Source organism: Halictus rubicundus, chromosome 16, assembly GCF_050948215.1.
Source record: "Halictus rubicundus isolate RS-2024b chromosome 16, iyHalRubi1_principal, whole genome shotgun sequence".
NCBI lineage: Eukaryota > Metazoa > Arthropoda > Insecta > Hymenoptera > Halictidae > Halictus > Halictus rubicundus.
Genome location: NC_135164.1, coordinates 3,438,478 through 3,451,786, shown reverse-complemented (window position 1 = coordinate 3,451,786; position 13,309 = coordinate 3,438,478). Strand labels below are relative to the sequence as shown.

The following is a 13,309-nucleotide window of genomic DNA, read 5'->3' as shown; positions in this document are numbered from 1 at the left end:
CGTTCGCGTTCAGTCTGCCTGCGGCATTCGTGCCAGTCGTATTCAGTCTCTTCTTTTCGAGCGTTCTATTTTGTTCGTTTCTCCAGTTTTGTTTTGTTCTTTTTTTCTCTTCCGGTTAGGCCTCTTTTGCCGGTCAGTCGAATGAACGAAACGAAAAGCAACAAGAGCGTTTATAGCCGCGACGCGGTTCTCCGATCGCCGATAACGATGTGCTTCTTTTCCTTTTAAGCGTGGCCGCCGCAACCGCCGCAGATCTTTCGCATACTCCCCGATGGCATAGGTAAGGGAACATTACTTCTTTCACAACGGTGATCCCCGGTGAGACACGGTTTCGACACATCTCTCCCGGTTTCGTCTGCAAACGTGAATCAGATCCTCGAGAAAACGCGGAATTCCCCGCGATAGTTCGCGTGCGACCGGTACGCCCGGTGAAAGTTGATCGGATACGTTTTTTCCGCCAAGCCGCGTCGGTCCCGCAGCATGATCCTCGGCTCCCTTATTCAATACGTTCGGTCCATCTCGCACAATCGAATACACCGCTCGGAATTCGTATTCGAACACTGTTTGCACCAGAATGACTTTTTTCTCCCATTGAAACTACCGAGCAATAATTGCAACCTATGCACAGCCGGTGTACAGAGTATTGCAAAGAATTTCTTTTTAAGACAGAAGAATTTGCTAAGTGTAAATATTTTTTAATTTATATTGCTACTGGTCGAAATTCCGAAGAACAGAGTAACGGTCGCGATTTTTAACATTTTTTTTTTTTTAAATCAACGCCCCAGAAATTGTCGTTCGACGTCCCAAATGACAGGATCAAAATCCCGAAGCTGTGGATGCACAGTGACACGGCATCCGAGCAGTTATCACCAGAAATTAATTATGAATCGACTTGCAGCGAGATAACATTAGGTAGAATCATAAGTAATCTCCATTCCTGGGAACAAATTTTCATGACTTATTTATCAACCTAATGATTCATCAAACTCGAGCCATCTGGCAAATAGCAACAAGTCATCGCAGGCAATGCCGAATATATAATCGTTGGTTGTCTTTCCAGTTGATATACTACAACTGAAATTATGATTCCATCCGATACCGTAGCGTAACTCAAATACGCAAAAACATTTCTAATGGAAATTAAAAGAGAGATATACAACATATAAATTTACTGATTTTACAAATACGTATAATCAATAGGGGCACAGTGATTGGTACCCCCACAGTAATCGGGTCCCTCGTATTAAACTGTGAAAGGGTTAAGGAAACGACCCAGCCGCTGCGAAATCTTAGAAAAATTTAATATTGTTACGCTTAAGCGGATTCTTCGCCGAACTTGTACACTGGCGGTCAAGTACACGTGACCTGTATCGACGATCATCACGTATCATTAAATACACCGGTGATTACGAATGATCGTCTGTCAAGTTGAACGATTTGTGAATCAAAAGTATCAAAAAAAAGTCAATGTATCATTTAGTGCGTCAGTTGATATTGCGATGATGTGGTATAATTTTTGCAAGAACAGTTCGAGCGTAAATCGTCGAACAAATGGTGCACCTATTTGAAATTCTTCTAATGTTTTCACTCGTCTGTCAGAAATGCATAAAATCCGTCATCCATTCATTATACACGTATTCCAACTTCGATAGATTACATCATTAAATCATAAACACAATACTTTGCAAAAAGATAAAAGAAGCTCAATTATGGCTGTCCTTCGTTACCGGTTTCGTTCTGTTTTACATTTCAACACGTATTGATACATAAAATCAATACCGCGTGCATGTTCGAATGCGCTAATTCCATTTGTTTTGGCTAAAATCCATCGCAGAAGGAGGCCCTAAAGCGTCCTAAACCTAATATAGGGTGGTATAGGTCAAGGCGAACAGATTTTCCATTAATTACCCGTGTTAAAAGTTCGCGAATATCGGTCAGCTTCTTCCAGCGTCTGCGGAAAATTCACGCGTTAATTGGACGATGCAGTGAAATTATTCGAAAAATGTCGATTAGGTGTTAACCATAGTTAGGTGCGACAATATTTGCAAGTTTATGCAAAGAGAGGGTTTACCCAGCCGCACCGTCGAGCGATTTATAGTGTTCGTACAGGTGTTCGAAAAATGACTTGACCATCGGGGGAACTACTTTTCGAACAGAATCGTCGCCTAAGCTCGTCGAGCAATTCCGCGCTTGGCCGCAAGCGGAATGCATTATTCATTCGATATAGTAATCAATTAAGACATACCGGGCGGCTGACGATGTTAGATCTTAATGAATTAACGCGACGGCCGGCCGAGGAACACATGTGTTAGGCTGTTTTAATGTGCCGTGGACGTTTACAATCCGTGGCAAGGACAAGCCAATTTGCTGCTTCAATGATATGATCACGACGCTAAATTGAGTACATTGGCAGCTCTAATTAACGGGCCGGTGTAATGTATGCGGTTTGTTTATCGGGACAAGGAAAACACGGCTGAGGAACGGCGCGCGCCAATTCGGTTAATTAAAACATTCTGCCCGATTCGATGACCAGCCGCGAACGTTATCGTCCACGTTCCGTGTTATCGTCGCATACTCTTACATTGTTATGTAATCATCTTCTCGACGGTAAACCGACCGCGTCCAACAATCGCCGGTGGTTCGTGAACCTGTATACGCAAAAGGAACTGCGCTCGTGATTGCCATCAGTCTTTCATTAAAATATAATTTGAGGGGAAAAGAAGATGAAAAAGAATTTCCGGAAAAATTCAGACTGTAATAAAAAGAATGCAAGGATTATTGTGACACGATTATTGCCGACAGCTTGTCCTCGAATTCAAGGAAGATAGCACAGCCGATGATTCAAAAGATTTTCAAAGACTACTCAAACTTCGCCGTCATATTTATACCCAATGGGAAAACTATGACGCATTTCTTACAGAACATAGTCATTTCGACGGTGGCTAGTACACACGTTTTTTATCTCGATAGGAGAATTTGTGGGTAGGATTGCAGCACGAATGATTATCATGATTCATGAAACGATAACTGTCCTTTGATGACGCACTGTCGCTCTTAATATACGGGTACATCTAACGAATAGAGTGGATATTAGAATATCCTGATTGAAGCAGCGTCATTTGACATCCGACTTTGAATCATCCTTCATGCCGTTATCAGACTGAATCGCGACTCTTCGTTCATTTCGAAAATAATTTCTCGGAAAAAGTTACTTCAAACGATCTAAGGAATTACATTTTTGGGGCACAGTTAAACGCTGTCCGGCGTTAGGCGACTTTCCCAATATCGAATAACCGTAAAATTTTCTCTTCGGATAGGTAAAGCCAAGCAAACCGATCGAACGAGGTATCGTGGAAAGCAACGATCAACAACTAAATCGTGGATCATCCAATGGACGAGTCCGCTGTCCAGAAGACAGACTGTCAACTACCCCGGTCACCAAAACATCAGTCCAAGGACGACCCGCAGCATCCGAAACCGACCAACAGCTTGCCGGTCAACAATGCGGACCTGCTGAAGGTTCCGAAGCGGAAGCTCTCGGTGTTCTGTCGATCGTTCGACGTGATCGAGGCCAAGGATCAAGAGAGCACGCTCGAGTTCCGTCGAACGGCCAGCAATCCGTCGGTTCGTTCGAACGACATGCAAGATGAAGGCTCGGGGGCCAGAGAAGAATCCCGCGAAACGAGTCCCTGCAGGAAAGGGTTCGTCAACAGTTGCCGATCGTTGATCGAGAACGGTCAATTCTCGAGACCGAGCAGTCCCCAATGCCTTCCATCGAGGAGATCGCCGGTGACGGAACCGAAGCTGCCTCATGTCAAGGAGAACATGGCCGACGATCGATCGGCGATCGCCGAAACGCCCACCGGAAAACAATCCCAGCTAACCAACGGAGGACCGAAAGTAAGATTCGGTTGAAATAGCGCGCATATACATGTACGCGGAGAGAATTGACTCTTAACGGCCGCGCGTTCTCTCGGAAGAGTATTTAGGTCCAGGCTTTATTTTCACAGTAAACCAAATATCCACGGTAAATCAAATGACTCGCCTTGAAACGTCGCGACCTATCGCTGCGAAAATATTTCCGTCGAGAATTCTTAGACCCGGTGCAATCCTCCTCTCGTATTCCATTTCCACGGGAATCCCGGATGATTCGAAAAATTATTCATTCGTTAAACGAATCACCGTCAAAGATATGTACGTCACAATCTAGCGGTTTACTTTGACACAATCCTGTCCATCTTGTACATTTTAACACTAGAACTACCTTCCGATTTTTTAAACGTACGATTACGTAGATCATAAAGGTACATTTTCAGGGGAATTATGGGATGAAAAACTGAGTACACGTGTAAAGAAACATAAGCGGCTAGACTTGCTGATTAACCTAATACTTAAGAAACATGACATTCACTTTTGACATTACACGAGTACGCTGTACCTGCTTATCTAATTTTTTTGCTTTTCCTGCGACTCTCAAGTGTCACTAAATTGTCATAAAATACGTACATATTTACCAACTAACATTATATCACGCACCGTTCAATCTGTACTAGACTCGATCAAACTCTTCAATCTTAATCAAAATTAATCACGCAACTTTTGTGATTAATTGATGATTATTTTGATCTGCATAAAATTTTGCAATTTAATGAATCTCGCCTGAAAGCTACATTAACATTTATTTGTATTAGCAGTAAAAAATTCTCACAACACAATTCTCCATTGTGCGCTAAAACGATCGTCGAAGTGCTTGCCTGCCACATTGATTTCGACGGAGTTCGAATGGTTACGTAACAAGTGGCATTTCGCTCCCATTTTTTTTTTTTTGCAATAACTCGAAAATGAAGGATAGAAACCATTATAATTTAGAAACACAAAATTCGAATCCTAGCCTGGGTTAAATCTCGACTATTTTACGCAACAAATGAAACGAATTTTCTCGCTCGTAATGGTTCCCATTTTCGATCAGAGCGTCGACAAAAATGTCGCCAACTCTGCCACAGAGGACGACTGTCGTCCATTTGCAACGAAGAGCGCGTCGTCCGGCGAAAGCTCAGAAAATTGCGGGAAGGATTTCAAGTTCGGACAGAGTCAACAAGCAGCGGCTGCGAGCGATGGTAAATTTTCGGGAATTCTACAAAACTAAAAATATGGTAATTGTATATTTATCGGGATGCCTATACTCTCGTTCGCAGATCTGGTCAGGATCGAAGATCCGGCGTGTCCGCCGACGTTTGTGGACGCGACGAGTGCCGGTCGCGGAAAATACATAGCAGTCGGCGCCGAAATGTCGAGTCACGAGGATAGCTCGATCGGATCCGAGAGCGAGGACGAAGCGATCGAGGAAAACGATGGATCGGGAAGGATCGAGGAAACGAGGAGCGACCGGTCGCGGCCACCGTCGTCCTTTTCGATCGCCGAGCTTCCAGGAGAACCGGATTCGACTCGGACGACCGTCGAAGGGAAAACGGAAGACCTTGTCCAGACGAACCGAGAGAAGCGACAAGTTGGTAATCCTTATGCTGCTTTTTATCACGTTGTAGTTGAGAATCACAGTTCAACAAATTAACGATCAAGTTTAAATCCATTTTGATTTAAATCGATAAGGAGCGGTTCATTGGTATTATTTTTTTCCTGGTAAAATTGGATTGCACACCGGTGGGAAATTGCGCTTATCAATGGCTGCGGGATCTCTTTGCACGCGTAATAAATAATGTCCAGGTCTCCCAGTGCCGATACCAATCGAATTACGCAGCACAACGATACACGCGGCGTTACCTAATATCGTCCACTAACAGAAAACTTCAACAATTTTTATTTGCATATCGCAGTGTGATACGATGTTTAGAATGTCTGGCGATGCTGAAGGTCAGGATTAGGTTTGGGTTAGGTCTCCGTTGCGAATGCAGAAACGTTTACCGTTTCCTTCCTGTTCCAAAAATTATATGAAAAATTCGATGTCGAGTTGCATCGTAAACTCTCCTAGAGTCCGGAGATCTATATTTATACTCGATTCTTTTTCTTCCGTTTGTTTATTTCCATTCGAGCCGTTGACACGACGTCGGACGATATATTCCGGATTTGATTGCCGAAACACCTACGAAAAATCTACTGTTAACAGAACAAGCATAACATCAACGTTTTGTCAATTTTTTTAATTTCACGCGAATAACCTGGAATGTTCATCATCGCCCGAAATTCCCGATATTTTATATGCAGCTTGAATCGTTGATGCAGCACACGGTCACACTATATCTGGTGATCCATACCGTCTGATAGGAAAAATAATATTTACTCCAGAAGCCACGCGGCCCCGGGATATATTAGGTGTACTAATAAATAATCCACTATTTTCTTAATGTGATGGTGGTGCAGGTTGGTTAAAAATAAAACAAACGTGGAAATCTTTTATTTGGGAAATGCGTTGATGGAGAATGTCATCCGTTCTGTCCGAAGCGAATAGGAAGAATTCGGGTAAAAATAGTAGTTCATTTATTGGCACACCTAATACCGCTAGGAAGTGAGGGATTTAAGTAACGGCCGCCGAGACGATCGTCCGAAAGACCGATCGCGTGGTTCGGATATTTATAGGCGGAATCGTCGAAAAGCCGAACAGCTTGGGAACGGGGCAGAAGCGTTCGGAGAAAAAAGCATGCATTAAATCTTATCAAATCGCAGAGATACTTCGCTGCGAGACGGTCTTTGTCCGAGGGCGATTGCAAACGGTACCATCGAGCAAAACGACATTGCAGTTGCAGCAAACAGGAGGAGCAAGACGACGAGGAAGACCAGTCCCAAGCTTTTCCTAGCTTCGCGGACAGCCGATTGCCAAATATGGGCTTCGCGAATTTCGACGAAACAAAGAATCTGTGCAGGTCAGTGGCGAAACAAAAAAAATCTCAGAAATGGGGATAGCAACCTGGAATAATCTTTGAAATTAATCGTGACTCATTTCAGGGAAAACCTTGGCTCCTCGGAAAGCGAGCTGGAGGTGAGCGACTGATGGAACGAATGAGATATTAAAGTTACGATATGTTAGTTTGATAAATTGTTTTTTTTTTTATTGCAGCGGAAGTACATCGCATTTTCGATAGGGCTCGGCACGGATAGGATCACTTTGCAACGAAGGGTGGCAATGTCGCGAAGACAACGAGACCTCTCGGAGCAAAACTTTGAACATGAAATTCAGAAGTTACAGGAAGAGATAAGGGTAATTGTATTCCGTAACGGTAACGTCTTGCGAAATGAGTAATGAACGCCGAAGCCTAATGGTAGCGATTCGAAACATTATTGCTCCAATAGTTTCGGAACATTTGGTACAAATTATCAATGTCTTAGAATTACAAATTATTCAAATGACCTGCTATCGTGGTGAGCGAGAAACATTTTTTTTTTTTTCGATAATTTCTGTCACGCGAAGTTCAAATAGTGGAATAATTTTGAAAGTTGTTTAGCTGTTCAAGTGAACAAATATACATATAACCAAACAGAATAACATGTCATCTTAACGATTATTTTGCAAGTAATTTATTTCGTTAATGCCCAAGCGAGGTATATAACTTTGTTAAACGTGGAACATTTATTTTACGAATAACAGGATCTGTCGCGTTATTCCCTGCACACGGATGGAGAGTCAATGGAGAGAGTAGAAAGGGTCAGCCACAGGTTAGACATAGTGAAAACGTGTGCGAATAAGATCTCCTCCGCTGCTGAAACGCTTGGAGCGGTTCTTCAAGAACAGAGGATCTCCCCAGAAATTTTCGTAGCCGACAGATATCTTCAGATATTGCGTACGAGGTGTGAAAACCTGTCTACGGAAATTGCCGAGATCAAGTAAGCGTTCGTTAATTAATTCTTTCTCCGCCAGGAACAATAAAATAGAGGGGAGTAGGGTAAGGGACCCAATTACTGTGCTAATATATATATATATATATATATATATATATATATATATATAAATTTCAATAACATAGAGGGGAGTAGGGTAAGGGACCCAATTACTGTGCTAATATATATATATATATAAAATTCTTGAAATTTTAAGAAATCTTCGTCCGCAAAGGGTTAAACATATTTTTCAATCCAAGGAAAATTATATTGATAAAGATATAGAATTTTTATTTTCAGACGAATTTTATTGATGCACAACATTGTGATAGAAGAAGACTCGGGAGAGATATACGACGTACCTCTTCAGCCAACGCGATATAGAAACGGATCGTCTTGGGGTAACCGAACAATGGTGCGGAAATGATCACAATTTGTAATATTTCTACGAGAACTATGTTTGTGAGACTTTTAATAGAAAAGAACAGAAGAAGAAAAGAAGATTGATCTTTTTTCAGATGGCAAGAAGAAGGGCAAGCATCGCAACAATTTCACGGCCTTTAACGACACAAGATGTAACGAAGGTAACGTTAACAAACAATACTTTGAATTTTGTACTCCATATGTTCATGTTAATTTATGTTTAGGATTGTCCCAGACAACGTAACTCGTCTGTTTCCGGTCGAGTCACCATAAGGAGACCATCTTGGTGCTCTGAGATGATTTGGGAAAACGACAAACAAGTTCGAAAGGAGTATGTATTTTTTTATATATATATAAATTGTTAAAACGCGAATAAAACGTGTATAAATTGCATTTTAATTAGAAAATGAACAAATATACACGAATTATACAGGGTAGATGGTACAACCGAGAAGGGGGTGGTTCTGTATGATGAAATAAGTGGAAAATATAGAATAAAATTTTTTCATCCGAAGCTTCGTTTTCGAAAAAATAGAGTTTGAAAATGCAACGAATACGTGTGCTATTCGGTAAGGATCGTCTGACGCGCCTAAACGTGGCTGACCAATTCTACTTCCTGCACTGTACTAAAGCACGCGAATCCGACGGATCTTTGAACTCGATTTTCTCGAGAACGAAGCCTTAAATGAAAAAATTTTATTCTTTATTTTCTTATAAATATTCTTATAAATATATTTTAGCAGTTCTAATAGCGTTGTCGAGTTACGGGACATCAGCGAACAGACTGAATCGAGAAGGAGCTCCCGTGAAGAGAACAATAATCTTTTGAGGCATGATCAAGTCGATAATATTGACACCATAAATCGTGAGGTTGTCGATAACATAAACGATGAAGATTGGTCATCGTCGGGGTCAACGTGTCTTTTAGAGTCTAGAATCGTTGAAAAACAATTGGTACCATGGTAATTATACATCTAAACTGTAACAAAATACTACGTATAAAGAACTATATTTTTAGAAGAATTAAACTTTTTGTTTTAGTATACGAACAACCGAACCCCTACGAATAACAACAAATTTTCAGACATGGCAACCGAGAATTTGGTACATATTGTTTTTCCTCCTTGGATTTTATGTAAACTACATTACATTGTCAGTTGTCGAACGTAAGGCAAACTTGTCATGATTTGTCCTTCTATGGTGCTACAGTATTAGAAGCTTATATCGAGTGTACTGATATTAACGAGGGAAAGTAATAAAAGACCTAAATGTACAAATATATCGCATTTAATTTTTTCAGCTTTAATTTAATATATTACAAACCGTCGACGGTTCCGATACACACGAGCGAATTATTCTTATTGTAATAACGTAAGGAAAGAATACTCGAGCAATATGTTGAGTATATTTGTGGTGATTCCATGTCAGGTACTACATTTGAAGAATTACTGAAAAGAAAATATAGAGGTTTGAATAGAGTTAGAAAGCGTAGAAATTTTACTTTACTAAATCAAGATACCTATTGAGAATTTTAATATGATCATGAGTAGGCCATAAACGAATAGTGCCGTCCAGACTTCCACTGGCAATGTACTGACCATCGAAGCTCCAGTCTAAATTCATGACCGTGTCTTCGTGGCCTTTAAGTTCAGTTAACAACGCATTGGTCGCTAAATCCCAAACAGAGATAGATTTGTCATCACCTAAAAACATAATTGAATTGGATTACACATTATATCAGATTTAGAACGATGCTCTGCTACCTGACACATGGCAATGAATTATTGCAAATAAAATAATTGTTGTTTATTTCATTGATACTGAAGAAAAATGACTTATAATCCAGTTATGCTAATATATTTAGTAAAGTATGAAAATATTTTTACCAGCAGCTGCCAAATACTTTCCGTCCGGACTAAAGGCTAAACTATAAATCGTCGACTGTGCTCCAATATATACCCTCAATAAATTCCCGTCATCTTTGTCCCATAATCTGACAGTCTTATCTGCAGACCCAGTCGCCAAATATCGAGCGCTTGGGTGAAATTTTACACACTGCAAAAAAGCACACTAGCCATTAATTCATACATACAGATATGAAAACTATGTTTTCAGATGCATCCTATATAAAAAGGTATTCTTTATTTCTGTTTATAGAATACGTACATTTATATCTAAAAAGTGACCAGCAAATATGCGCAATGGAAATATTCTATCTAACGACCATAATTTGGCGGTTCTATCATGAGAACCAGTCGCCACATATAAATTGAATACGCTAAGATCCATGCACCATATAGGATAGCTATGACCACTAAAACAGATAATTTTTAAATGCTACAAGATTATAAATATTCACTGTATTAACAGTATTATTAAGTAAATAAATGTTTGTTAGAATGCATATTGAATGCAATGACGTGAAATATACGCAAGTACCTATAAATTGCGGCACATGTGTAATCATTAAGTCTCCACGCCCTCATGTCTTTATCACTAGATACAGAAAGCAATATTTCTGATTCTGGAATAAACCTTAGATCATGTACAATGTCTGTATGTCCTCTAAGTATCACTGCCCCTCCTTCAGTCCTTAAAGAAAGCAGAAAAACTTATATTCTGTACAGATGTAATGAAATAGCCTATTGCACATACATTTACAGTGTACTGGATTAAACAATGGTTACACTTACGTTCTGTCACCAGATTCATAAAATTTATCTAAAAATGGATTATCAGAAGCAAACGAAAAGGAGGGTTCTTCATGCTTTGGCTTAATTAATACTGTTTCATTTATACCCCACAGCCTAATCTCTGTGGTGCTAAATCCTACTGCTAATTTGTCCATATTTGGTGGAATTATACCGCTACTCGCGCTGCAATAGTAAAAATTCAATATTATTGTTTCCACTTTCCGATTAGTTAGTAGAAAAATGTTAACTTTTATCCAAATATATCCTAAAGTTATATTTATATAGAATTACTTTTCGATGGCATTATTCACTGCAAATATTCGTAAAGGTTGATGCGCATTATTTCGAATTAATCTTATTGCTTCTTGCAATTCTCGCATTTCACGATCAGCTCCAGTACCTGATGGCTGCTCTACATATCCATTTATTCCTACATCACATCTTAAACCTGATTCTTCAGATCCTTCCTTGTCTGTTTCAGGCACATCCATTTTTGTAATTATTGTCAGGTGTGTATTTATTATCTAAACAATGAAATCAATAAAGTTATAGAGAATTGTACAAGCATTATATACATGTAATATTCAATGCAATACTACTTGATTACCTGCATTAATATAATGTGTCCATGCTTCGAAAGAAACTGCTGAAGACACAAATGAGCAATATCAGACATATCGACTTTATATTTTCTAGTTCTAAATGAATTTACTAAAGGTCTCAGTTCAATATCTTGTACTGAAAATACACTAGACAGCTCTTCTAAAAAGTCTTTTTCAGTTTCACTATTAAATTCATTTTGATGTGATTTTAAAAACTGAATGGCTGCTTGTTTGTTACCAGCATGTAGCATCTCTAGATACAAGTGACAAAATACAGGGTATAAGAGCCCCTTTAATTCCATTTTCAATTTATCGTTGAGTGCAATATTTACCCACATCTTTAATCTAAAAAAAATTATATGTGCACTGTATTAAAACAAGAAACAAATAAATCTATTTACAAGCAGTTTGTCTTATAAAACCACATATTAAACATATTATAATGAAAAGAAAATGTAAGTAAACCAAAGAATATACCGTTGATACGCTTGATCTGCAGCAGCTACATCAATGCTAATAGCACTGAAAATAATGGAGTTGTCTTGAGACGTAGCAGAGGCAACAGTTGCATTCAGAGTCATTTCATCACTGGTTCGACAATGAATTTGATTAGTTTTACAAAACACCTCACTAGTCTGCAATGGTTAAAGATGAGAAGAGGTTATATTGTGTTTACTTACTGTATTTTAATATTAAATACATTTCTTGAAATAAAATTAAGAATGCAGCCTGCCTGGTAATGACGCCGTTTCAAATATGACTCAATTGTCGCATTAATTAATTCACTTTTTAAACGTTTCATCTTTTTGGAATTACACGTTGGTTACATTCAAAAGTTTTGAAAGGTTCAACCATAAGAAACGTGTATCGAGCTACAAAAACTGTCAAAAGTACGTTGTTTTAGCAACTATTAAAGCATCAATGGAATATAAACATTGTTAAATATACGAATCATTTATACGAAGGTCAATTATATGAATTAAAAGTATCAATTATGTGAAGTATATTTTCATCGATAAAGTAAATCGAGATCAACGAGGCTTCCACCGGTATTATTCGGCATACTGTTCTCATCACTTGGTTTCTTAAGATTTCATATTTTTTATGGTATTCTGTGACGTATAAATCTATAAACAAATAATTTTTGCCCGTCAATCATTGCGAAAGTACAGAGACAAAAATACTGTAGAAAAGTACTTGTTACCCCTGAATTACAATTTAAGCACATATCATGTATTTAGAGGAGAGTTGCCTATGTATATATATGTATGTATGCATGTATAGCGGACTGATTTCCTAAATTACGACCCATCAATTTTTTTATGTGGAATATAATTAGTAAGTATAGACTATTTAATATTATATCAATGAAAGTAATAGACAATGAAAAATGTAAACAAAAGGAATTTTATTCCCGTGCGTGCTACAAATATTAAACAAATCAGATACGAACGAATTTATTTTAAGTAATAATAATCGACTAATATGCTGTTATTCAATATTTTTGTGTTTGTAAAAAAGTAGTTTTACTTAGAAATATTTTATGCTTATTATATGTATATATTACATTTATCATAAAGGTTTTATGCTAAATAGGCACGCTTCTAAATATACATATATATAGTTATTTGCATAGGTTAGAATATAACTGAAAAATAAGCAAATATTCTGTAATTTCAATTACAACTTATATGAACTTTCGTGAAAAGTAAAACAAAATTAACAACATGAGAATATGTTAACCTGAAATAGATAAAAAGTAGA

At 38.6% G+C, this 13,309-nt stretch overlaps 2 protein-coding genes across 5 annotated transcripts; one reads left to right on the top strand and one right to left on the bottom strand.

The window, feature by feature from the left end:
- On the top strand, nt 1-9,529 carry LOC143362277 (uncharacterized). 3 transcript variants are annotated; one of them, XM_076802291.1, is made up of 13 exons: nt 1-280; nt 3,318-3,900; nt 4,970-5,117; nt 5,196-5,506; nt 6,679-6,875; nt 6,958-6,991; nt 7,070-7,210; nt 7,598-7,833; nt 8,128-8,242; nt 8,346-8,411; nt 8,475-8,581; nt 8,994-9,212; nt 9,292-9,529. In XM_076802291.1, the coding sequence occupies exons 2-13, from the start codon at nt 3,391-3,393 to the stop codon at nt 9,434-9,436; spliced, it is 2,229 nt and encodes a 742-aa protein (XP_076658406.1). In that variant the 5' UTR covers nt 1-280; nt 3,318-3,390; the 3' UTR covers nt 9,437-9,529. The 3 variants fall into 3 exon arrangements, with proteins under 3 accessions (XP_076658406.1, XP_076658405.1, XP_076658407.1); XM_076802290.1 differs by having other exon boundaries at nt 8,991-9,212; XM_076802292.1 differs by lacking the exon at nt 1-280 and having other exon boundaries at nt 3,618-3,900; nt 5,004-5,117; nt 8,991-9,212.
- Wda (will decrease acetylation) lies at nt 9,362-13,148 on the bottom strand. Of its 2 annotated transcripts, none has more exons than XM_076802293.1 (10): nt 12,226-13,148; nt 12,023-12,133; nt 11,551-11,890; nt 11,235-11,467; nt 10,944-11,126; nt 10,690-10,842; nt 10,417-10,564; nt 10,137-10,305; nt 9,770-9,953; nt 9,362-9,698 (listed from the first exon to the last, which is right to left on the bottom strand). In XM_076802293.1, exons 1-10 carry the CDS (start codon nt 12,345-12,347, stop codon nt 9,566-9,568), a joined length of 1,776 nt encoding a protein of 591 aa, XP_076658408.1. In that variant the 5' UTR covers nt 12,348-13,148; the 3' UTR covers nt 9,362-9,565. The 2 variants fall into 2 exon arrangements, with proteins under 2 accessions (XP_076658408.1, XP_076658409.1); XM_076802294.1 differs by having other exon boundaries at nt 12,023-12,180; nt 12,279-13,143.
- Nucleotides 13,149-13,309: the final 161 nt, after the last annotated feature.